Source organism: Borostomias antarcticus, assembly GCF_949987555.1.
Source record: "Borostomias antarcticus genome assembly, chromosome: 1".
NCBI lineage: Eukaryota > Metazoa > Chordata > Actinopteri > Stomiiformes > Stomiidae > Borostomias > Borostomias antarcticus.
The window spans coordinates 17,830,633-17,840,632 of NC_140234.1; the positions used below are offsets into that span (position 1 = coordinate 17,830,633).

The 10,000-nt window shown below is 52.9% G+C and overlaps 2 protein-coding genes across 2 annotated transcripts in view; one reads left to right on the forward strand and one right to left on the reverse strand.

Moving 5' to 3' along the window:
• dhx36 (DEAH (Asp-Glu-Ala-His) box polypeptide 36) overlaps positions 1-1,551 on the forward strand; it is a 35,450-nt gene extending 33,899 nt beyond the window's left edge. The window contains exon 26 of the mRNA XM_084448824.1: positions 848-1,551. Coding sequence (XP_084304950.1) covers positions 848-1,096 — 249 coding nt within the window. The 3' untranslated portion in view covers positions 1,097-1,551. The remainder of the gene's footprint in view (positions 1-847) is intronic.
• Positions 1,552-6,016: 4,465 nt separating this feature from the next.
• The window catches only part of LOC311309321 (rho guanine nucleotide exchange factor 26-like), a 33,280-nt gene continuing 29,296 nt past the window's right edge, over positions 6,017-10,000 (reverse strand). The window contains exons 13-15 of the mRNA XM_084438548.1: positions 8,339-8,412; positions 8,050-8,154; positions 6,017-7,397 (exon numbers count right to left, since the gene is read on the reverse strand). Of these exons, the coding sequence (XP_084294674.1) occupies positions 7,255-7,397; positions 8,050-8,154; positions 8,339-8,412 (322 nt within the window). The 3' untranslated portion in view covers positions 6,017-7,254. The remainder of the gene's footprint in view (positions 7,398-8,049; positions 8,155-8,338; positions 8,413-10,000) is intronic.

Here is a 10,000-nt window from a genome sequence, read left to right on the forward strand (position 1 = left end):
ACTAGCAGGTCTCTCAGGTCATGTGACCTGCTCCATCCCTACATCACTAGCAGGTCTCTCAGGTCATGTGACCTGCTCCACCCCTACATCACTAGCAGGTCTCTCAGGTCATGTGACCTGCTCCACCCCTACATCACTAGCAGGTCTCTCAGGTCATGTGACCTGCTCCACCCCTACATCACTAGCAGGTCTCTCAGGTCATGTGACCTGCTCCACCCCTACATCACTAGCAGGTCTCTCAGGTCATGTGACCTGCTCCACCCCTACATCACTAGCAGGTCTCTCAGGTCATGTGACCTGCTCCACCCCTACATCACTAGCAGATCTCTCAGGTCATGTGACCTGCTCCACCCCTACATCACTAGCAGATCTCTCAGGTCATGTGACCTGCTCCACCCCTACATCACTAGCAGATCTCTCAGGTCATGTGACCTGCTCCATCCCCACATCACTAGCAGATCTCTCAGGTCATGTGACCTGCTCCACCCCTACATCACTAGCAGATCTCTCAGGTCATGTGACCTGCTCCACCCCCACATCACTAGCAGGTCTCTCAGGTCATGTGACCTGCTCCACCCCCACATCACTAGCAGGTCTCTCAGGTCGTCTGACCAAGGCCTGTTGGTTGTTCCCCGCTCAAGGCTAAAGACTAAAGGTGACCGAGCCTTCGAAGTCCTGGCTTCTAGGCTGTAAACCTGTTTTGTTTTTATTTATTGATATTTTGTGAAGGACTTTGTGACCTGGCCTGTGAAAGTTGCTATATAAATAAAATGTACCTACTTACTTACACCCTCCCTCCATCTCTCTCTCCCCCGCGTCCTCTCCCTCCCTCCCTCCCTGGCCCCAGAGTCTGAAGTCGGAGTTGGACTCTCTGCTCGAGGAGAAGATCCGCAGCCCCGCCCCCGTGGACTGGACCAACCGCCGGTCCAAAGACTGCGCCGTCATCACCGCCATCATAGACCTCATCACCACCCAGGAGAAGCCCGGCCGCGCCGGCCCAGCCCACGCTGGCCGGAATCCCGCCCCCAGGGGAACACACCGCTTCTTTAACGACAACGGCGGGGACGATGACGAGGAGGAGGAGGATGAGTACTAGACTGGTCCTCTTGACCGGTTTGGGTTTACAGTGCAGGGTCAGAGCGAGTGAGGCGGCAAGCTATTCTGAAGCAGCTCCACTCTCCCACGGAGTAAATAAAGAGTAAATAAAGAGTAAATAAATACAGATACAGGTATAGTTGTGAGTATGGACGAGCTGACCTTATATACATGGTCATTCACATCCGATCACGGCAATTCACATCCGAGCCTGCTGGCTAGATTTGCTCATACCATCGATTGATTAATTGATTGGGTCCAAACTAACTTTGGCAGTTAACTTTAGTCCTGGGGAGGGACAGGACCAGCCTCCAGCTCTCCTACATTCTCACTGGAAGATGGAAGAGCAAGACATCTGGATGCTTAAACTTCGTTTTTAATTTGCCTCCAGTTGTAAAACCAAATTTCTTTGTTTTGGTTTTCATTATATAGATAAACTAAGCTACTTGTTTCTCTGTTGATTTGTATATTGTCTATTTGCGTGTTAATACTTCCATGCTGCTGTAAGGGATGGATGTGAATAAAGTACACCTTACTGCAGCGTTCAGGGCCTGTGTGTGTGTGTGTGTGTGTGTGTGTGCGTGCGCGTGTGCGTGGGCGCATCTAAACATGCAGTATAAAACTCCTAGATTCAGGAACATCTATGTTAAATTATATCTGTTACTCGTCTCATGAAACGGGCTCAATTCTCCATAGTTGTAATAGTTAATATCAATATCACATCTGTCTCTTCCCTAATGTCACCATCATTATGAAAACTTGATTTCCTTTTTCATGTATCATACGCATTCATTTTCATAAAAACCAACCAGCAAGTTGAACATTAAACTTTTATTAACAAGTAGCCAATGGCAGAGAGGAAAAATCTAAACTCGAGTAAAATTCCTTATAAGCGTCTATAATAAAGATCTGTATTTGAGGATTACATACAAGTTACAACGGAAGCCGTCACTTAGTACATATTTACATATGTGAGATTTACAATGGCTTAATGTGTTGACTTAGTTTTCCCTGAGTGCAAAAGTAAAGCTTTGTCTGGATCAGCTGAGAGCACATTACAGATCCTGGATCAGCTGAGAGCACGTTTCAGATCACACTGTACCTGTTTCACAGTCAGGCTCTGTACACTGTTACTAGACGAGGGAAACGCACTCTGTTCCTTTGATAATCTCTGATCTCACATGACTGAATAGGTGAAAACATCTGCTTTTCTACCCAGCTGTCACCAATCCAGTCAGGCCAGATCAGTGATTTCTCCATGGAAGGGCAAGAGGAAGGATATCTAGACAAATCCAACAGGGCCTATTATAATTTTAGTTGAAGCCAGAGTACTTTGTTTGATGAATGGTGGAACACCACTTTTCTGACCGTCCCATTCATTTTCCGCGTACAAGACAAGGTTACACGTAGGAGATGACTCAGACCAGACAATTATTAAAACCCTCGACCGCTCTTCCGGTTTCACAACACATTGAATCTCACAAACCAACCATTCAGGTATTCATAGAACTCTGATCTGATCTTCTTAAAAACATCCAGACACTGGGAGGGGAATGAAACATGGTCTAGTCCGGTGAGGTGACTGGGTCTAGTCCGGTGAGGTGACTGGGTCTAGTCCGGTAAGGTGACTGGGTCTAGTCCGGTAAGGTGACTGGGTCTAGTCCGGTGAGGTGACTGGGTCTAGTCCGGTGAGGTGACTGGGTCTAGTCCGGTAAGGTGAGGTGACTGGGTCTAGTCCGGTGAGGTGACTGGGTCTAGTCCGGTGAGGTGACTGGGTCTAGTCCGGTGAGGCGACTGGGTCTAGTCCGGTGAGGCGACTGGGTCTAGTCCGGTGAGGCGACTGGGTCTAGTCCGGTGAGGCGACTGGGTCTAGTCCAGTAAGGTGAGGCGACTGGGTCTAGTCCGGTAAGGTGAGGCGACTGGGTCTAGTCCGGTGAGGTGACTGGGTCTAGTCCGGTAAGGTGACTGGGTCTAGTCCGGTAAGGTGACTGGGTCTAGTCCGGTGAGGCGACTGGGTCTAGTCCGGTGAGGCGACTGGGTCTAGTCCGGTGAGGCGACTGGGTCTAGTCCGGTGAGGCGACTGGGTCTAGTCCAGTAAGGTGAGGCGACTGGGTCTAGTCCGGTAAGGTGAGGCGACTGGGTCTAGTCCGGTGAGGTGACTGGGTCTAGTCCGGTAAGGTGACTGGGTCTAGTCCGGTGAGGTGACTGGGTCTAGTCCGGTAAGGTGACTGGGTCTAGTCCGGTAAGGTGACTGGGTCTAGTCCGGTAAGGTGACTGGGTCTATCTAGTCCGGTAAGGTGACTGTGTCTAGTCCAGTAAGGTGACTGGGTCTAGTCCGTTAAGGTGACTGTGTCTAGTCCGGTAAGGCGACTGGGTCTATCTAGTCCGGTAAGGTGACTGGGTCTAGTCCGGTGAGCTGACTGGGTCTAGTCCGGTAAGGTGACTGGGTCTAGTCCGGTAAGGTGACTGGGTCTAGTCCGGTAAGGTGACTGGGTCTAGTCCGGTGAGGTGACTGGGTCTAGTCCGGTAAGGTGACTGGGTCTAGTCCGGTGAGGTGACTGGGTCTAGTCCGGTGAGGTGACTGGGTCTAGTCCGGTAAGGTGACTGGGTCTAGTCCGGTGAGGCGACTGGGTCTAGTCCGGTAAGGTGACTGGGTCTAGTCCGGTGAGGTGACTGGGTCTAGTCCGGTAAGGTGACTGGGTCTAGTCCGGTGAGGTGACTGGGTCTAGTCCGGTGAGGTGACTGGGTCTAGTCCGGTAAGGTGAGGTGACTGGGTCTAGTCCGGTAAGGTGAGGTGACTGGGTCTAGTCCGGTAAGGTGAGGTGACTGGGTCTAGTCCGGTAAGGTGAGGCGACTGGGTCTAGTCCGGTAAGGTGAGGTGACTGGGTCTAGTCCGGTGAGGTGACTGGGTCTAGTCCGGTAAGGTGACTGGGTCTAGTCCGGTGAGGTGACTGGGTCTAGTCCGGTAAGGTGACTGGGTCTAGTCCGGTAAGGTGACTGGGTCTAGTCCGGTAAGGTGACTGGGTCTAGTCCGGTAAGGTGACTGGGTCTAGTCCGGTGAGGTGACTGGGTCTAGTCCGGTGAGGTGACTCGGTCTAGTCCGGTGAGGTGACTGGGTCTAGTCCGGTAAGGTGACTGGGTCTAGTCCGGTGAGGCGACTGGGTCTAGTCCGGTAAGGTGACTGGGTCTAGTCCGGTGAGGTGACTGGGTCTAGTCCGATGAGGTGACTGGGTCTAGTCCGGTGAGGTGACTGGGTCTAGTCCGGTAAGGTGACTGGGTCTAGTCCGGTGAGGTGACTGGGTCTAGTCCGGTGAGGTGACTGGGTCTAGTCCGGTGAGGTGACTGGGTCTAGTCCGGTGAGGTGACTGGGTCTAGTCCGGTGAGGCGACTGGGTCTAGTCCGGTGAGGCGACTGGGTCTAGTCCGGTGAGGTGACTGGGTCTAGTCCGGTGAGGTGACTGGGTCTAGTCCGGTAAGGTGAGGTGACTGGGTCTAGTCCGGTAAGGTGAGGTGACTGGGTCTAGTCCGGTGAGGTGAGGTGACTGGGTCTAGTCCGGTGAGGTGACTGGGTCTAGTCCGGTGAGGTGACTGGGTCTATCTAGTCCGGTAAGGTGACTGGGTCTAGTCCGGTAAGGTGACTGTGTCTAGTCCAGTAAGGTGACTGTGTCTAGTCCGGTAAGGCGACTGGGTCTATCTAGTCCGGTAAGGCGACTGGGTCTATCTAGTCCGGTAAGGTGACTGGGTCTAGTCCGGTAAGGTGACTGGGTCTAGTCCGTTAAGGTGACTGTGTCTAGTCCGGTAAGGTGACTGGGTCTAGTCCGGTAAGATGACTGGGTCTAGTCCGGTAAGGTGACTGGGTCTAGTCCGGTGAGGTGACTGGGTCTAGTCCGGTAAGGTGACTGGGTCTAGTCCGGTAAGGTGACTGGGTCTAGTCCGGTAAGGTGACTGGGTCTAGTCCGGTAAGGTGACTGGGTCTAGTCCGGTGAGGTGACTGGGTCTAGTCCGGTAAGGTGACTGGGTCTAGTCCGGTAAGGTGACTGGGTCTAGTCCGGTGAGGTGACTGGGTCTAGTCCGGTGAGGTGACTGGGTCTAGTCCGGTGAGGTGACTGGGTCTAGTCCGGTAAGGTGACTGGGTCTAGTCCGGTAAGGTGACTGGGTCTAGTCCGGTAAGGTGACTGGGTCTAGTCCGGTAAGGTGACTGGGTCTAGTCCGGTAAGGTGACTGGGTCTAGTCCGGTAAGGTGACTGGGTCTAGTCCGGTGAGGTGACTGGGTCTAGTCCGGTAAGGTGACTGGGTCTAGTCCGGTAAGGTGACTGGGTCTAGTCCGGTGAGGTGACTCGGTCTAGTCCGGTGAGGTGACTGGGTCTAGTCCGGTGAGGTGACTGGGTCTAGTCCGGTGAGGTGACTGGGTCTAGTCCGGTGAGGTGACTGGGTCTAGTCCGGTGAGGCGACTGGGTCTAGTCCGGTGAGGTGACTGGGTCTAGTCCGGTGAGGTGACTGGGTCTAGTCCGGTGAGGTGACTGGGTCTAGTCCGGTAAGGTGAGGTGACTGGGTCTAGTCCGGTGAGGTGACTGGGTCTAGTCCGGTAAGGTGAGGTGACTGGGTCTAGTCCGGTGAGGTGACTGGGTCTAGTCCGGTGAGGTGACTGGGTCTAGTCCGGTGAGGTGACTGGGTCTATCTAGTCCGGTAAGGTGACTGGGTCTAGTCCGGTGAGGTGACTGGGTCTAGTCCGGTAAGGTGACTGGGTCTAGTCCGGTAAGGTGACTGGGTCTAGTCCGGTGAGGTGACTGGGTCTAGTCCGGTAAGGTGACTGGGTCTAGTCCGGTAAGGTGACTGGCAGAATCCCATTTGAACCCTCCGCCATCCTCACAAGCTCTAGTCTTCTTAAGTTATTAGATTCCAATTCTGGCAAAGGTGAAGCCATTACCCAGCAGTGATTACTAAAACCGATCCAATCCACTCTGATGTACATGAAAGTGCCTTAGGGAACGGAGATGGCTGGATTTGGAGTCGGGCCAGGGTGGAAGATTTACTATTCGTTTTGTGGGTCACCACTTTCGACTTTTTTCCCATCTCAGTTACACATTCCAATTCCCCCCAAGTAGGTGCAGAAATCAGTCCATAGAGCATTTCAGAGTTAGTTTTTTTCAATACATAAATCCAGTCCATTAGTCTGGAAACTGTCGGTCCTGTCGGCCATTTTAGGTCATCCCAAAATGCTCATCAACTTTCAGTCACATTTCCACTGACACTTGGAGACAACTTATAATTCTTTAGTCGTGAAGCTGAACTGTTGAGCTGTCCATTCCACCATTCAGTCACAGCGCACCCCCATGACCTGGCACATTAAAACCACTTTGTGATATAAGAAGTACATATTTCATGCGTACATTAATGTTAGTTGTTACGTGCATAGTGACAGAGGGTTCCACTACTGGCAGCTTGGTCTTCACCTCTCCTACCCTGTCTGTCTGTCTGGCTGGACAGACTATCTGAACCGCTGGCTGCGTGAGTGTGTGTGTGTACTGTATGTGTGCCTTAGGAAGAACAAAAGCAGTCACTCGGGCAGTGGTCAGAGAGACAGAGTGAGGTTGATAAAAGGCCACAGGGTCAAACTATCCCTCCACAGCAAGGGGGACTGGTCACTCACTGAGAACATCACCTTCACAGCAACACAAGTTGCTCCACACACTAAAACACAATGGCAATATAAAGAGCCCTCGTTTCACACTTGACATGTACAAGCATTAAAACAAAGTCCATCATTGGGTATACAGGAAGACATGTCCTCATTGTTAGTGGACAGAGAGCATTAGTTTTCACCTGGGAAGCACACTGCCCCTCACATGACATCCAAGACGCCACACAGAGTCTCCAATAGACGAGGGTCAGGCTGCTCCACACATCGCCCTGCTGACCAAATGGATTTCCTATTGGTCTGTGATGGTGGTGAGCTCTCACATTGGTCAATAGCACTTGAAGGCGGGTCACTTGTGTGGCTGGAGGCCATGTCTGGTTGAGAGCGTTCACCCATTAGTCAAGAGTGCTCAACGCCTGCAGGTAATTGGTTAATCTAGCGGTCGTTGCCAGCCGAGAAAGCTCTCGTGTATAACGTTACATCTTAAAGGCGGACAGAGTGGGTGGAGCCGGGCGGTCGAGCTCATACGTTGGTCTCGAGGCCCTGGAGGCGATCCATCCTCTGCATGTTGCGTTCGATCGTGGCCTGGCATGTGATTGGCTGGGCGCATTCTGACAGGAACCACCCCCTCTCGCCGTCCCGCAGTCGCTTGCCCTCATACCAGCCTGAGAGAGAGAGAGATGGAGTAGAGAGAGAGCAGAGAGGGAGAGAGTAGAAGAATAGGATCAATACACACAGAGACATACCTGTAAGGATTCACACAATAACACACACAAGACGCGCCACCAAGTCCATTTAGAAATGCCTGGCGGAATCGGGGAGACAACTCAATAATAGACACGTTGCAGCTTCGGTCCTCGTGGGTCGACAGATCTATTCTAGACTGTCTGGCGTTTGATACCGTATTCTGTCTGGTCTACAAAGGCCTTCGCACATGAAAGACAGTAGCCATGGAAGCACAAAGGGAGCCATTCAACCTTTTTAAACGTTTTTCAGAGTGTGTGTGTGTGTGTGTGTGTGTGTGTGTGCGCGAATACATCATACAATATATCATCAAACAGCTCCTAGCTACACAACAGTCTCAGTGGAGGCGATGCTCCAGGGATGAGAGAGAGGGAGGGAGAGAGAGAGGGAGCGAAGGATGAATAGCATACAAAGAAAAACGCGGATGGGAGATGAATGAGAAGAGTAGACGGACGAGGATGTGCAGAGAGAGGGAGAGAGGTGGAGAGCGAAAGAGAGGGAGAGAGTGGCGTGGTAGGAGAGAGAGTGGCGTGGTAGGAGAGAGAAGGGTGCGTGGTAGAGGCATGAACCCACCGTCCTCCACCGTCTGCGAGACCAGCACGACGTCGGCCACCTGCAGGGACAGCTCGTCCGGCTGCTTGGCCGTGTAGGTCCTCGTCACCTCCACCTGCGTGGCATCTGGGACCGCGCAAACACACACAGAGTCAGCACCGGAGCTCAGAGACAGCACAAAACACAGGAGACGGGACGACAGTGCCGCGCATCCGCCACAAGGTGGCGCGCTAGCCCAGGCGGTGAACGACAACGGGTCAAACGGGATCTAGCGCCGTTAGGGTGAATGTGTATTGTGCGAGAGGCTCACTGGCTCTGTCGTCCTGGTTCTTCTTCTCGTTGTTGTTCTGACCCAGGGCGCTGATCCATCGGGCGCGTTCGTTCCTGCAACACAAAACACGCACAGGCGTTTACGTTTTCGCAACGCACACGACTCCTGAGATCACAAAGGACCTTCTTTATTGAGCTGACATCGTCAACCCTCCCCATCCCCTCCGGCTGCCCCTCTGTCTTCCCTCGAATGCCTCTTTCTGCCAATTCACTTGACTGCGTTTGAGAGGCATGACAAATACATCCAGCCACGGCTGTTAGGTAAAACACGCACCGACACAAAGGGCACCCTTGAGACATGGACAGTGTTTATAATAAAACACACTGGCGTAACGCACAGCCCGTTCAAAATCCTGTCCCTTTCTCTTTGTTAGGCCCTCGCCAGCTCAGTGCTCCCCCCCTCTCCTCTCTCCTTCCCTTCTCTCCCCCTCTCCTCCCTTCTCTCCCTCTCCTCCCTTCTCTCCCCCTCTCCTCCTCCCTTCTCCCCCTCCCCTCTTCTCTCCCTCCCCCTCTCCTCCTCTCCTCTCCTCCCCTCCCCTGCTCCAGGAATGAACAGAGGTGTGTTTACAGCAGAACAAGGACAAAGGCTTATTCTCAGGTAGGAACACAGCAGCTTTAGCGTTCTCTCTCATGAATGGGCTGTGTGTGTGTGTGTGTGTGTGTGTGTGTGTGTGCTGGGGCGTGCATGCGCGCAGGTCAGGTTTCCTGGTAAGGTAAGCTAGGTAAGCCTAAATACTCTTGTCACCTGGCTATAGACCGAGCAGAGAGGACAGACTAGAGCGATAGGAAGACAGAGAGAGAGAGGGAGGGAGAGATAGAGATGAGAGACCGGGGCGCAGCCTGTACCGCGCATAATTAGTGACTCAGCGCCGTGGGAACTCAACACGGGGGACACGGACCTGAACACACAATGGGGGTTTGTGCAGGGAATCGTAATGAGGCCCCAGGACTCCGTGAGTCAGACTTCTGTCGTTTTGTCCCCATTTCAGTCCGATTCAGGAACCGTTGGACCCAGCACACTGTGTCATCATCGCCTCAGCGCCCTGTCAGCGCTCCTTCACATCCTCCAACCAGCCAGGGCATTGATAGAAGCCAGGAAACGTCATGATCGCGGTTGCAGGTGGACCATATCAACCCAAATCTCCATGGTTAAGCCTTTTATGGAGAGAAGCGCACACACGCATGCATTTCTGCTGCTGAGTGTTCAGGGACGTGGGAATGACAGGTGGTAGTTGCCACTGGCCTTGACAGCTGGACACACATACACACACACACACACATACATACACACTCCATGACGGGTAACAATTCCATGATTAAAACACACCAGCTGACGTACTGTCTAGGACTATTAAGTATGCGCGTGCACGCACGCACACACACACACACGCACGCAACACACGCAGGCACACACAGACAGGCACAGGCACATGTGTGAGAGAGGTCTTATGGTTATGTGTGGAATGGAGAGGCACATACCAGTGGGGCTCAGGTTAAAACAGCTCTCAGGCACTGTGTGTGTGTGCATGTGTGTGTGTGTCTGTGTGGGTGCTTGTCGTGTCAGAAACCCATGCAACCCAATCCCACAGGCCGACGGATTCCTCCGCGGCTTCAGAGTGCTGGAGGCTCTCGTCTGGTTCTG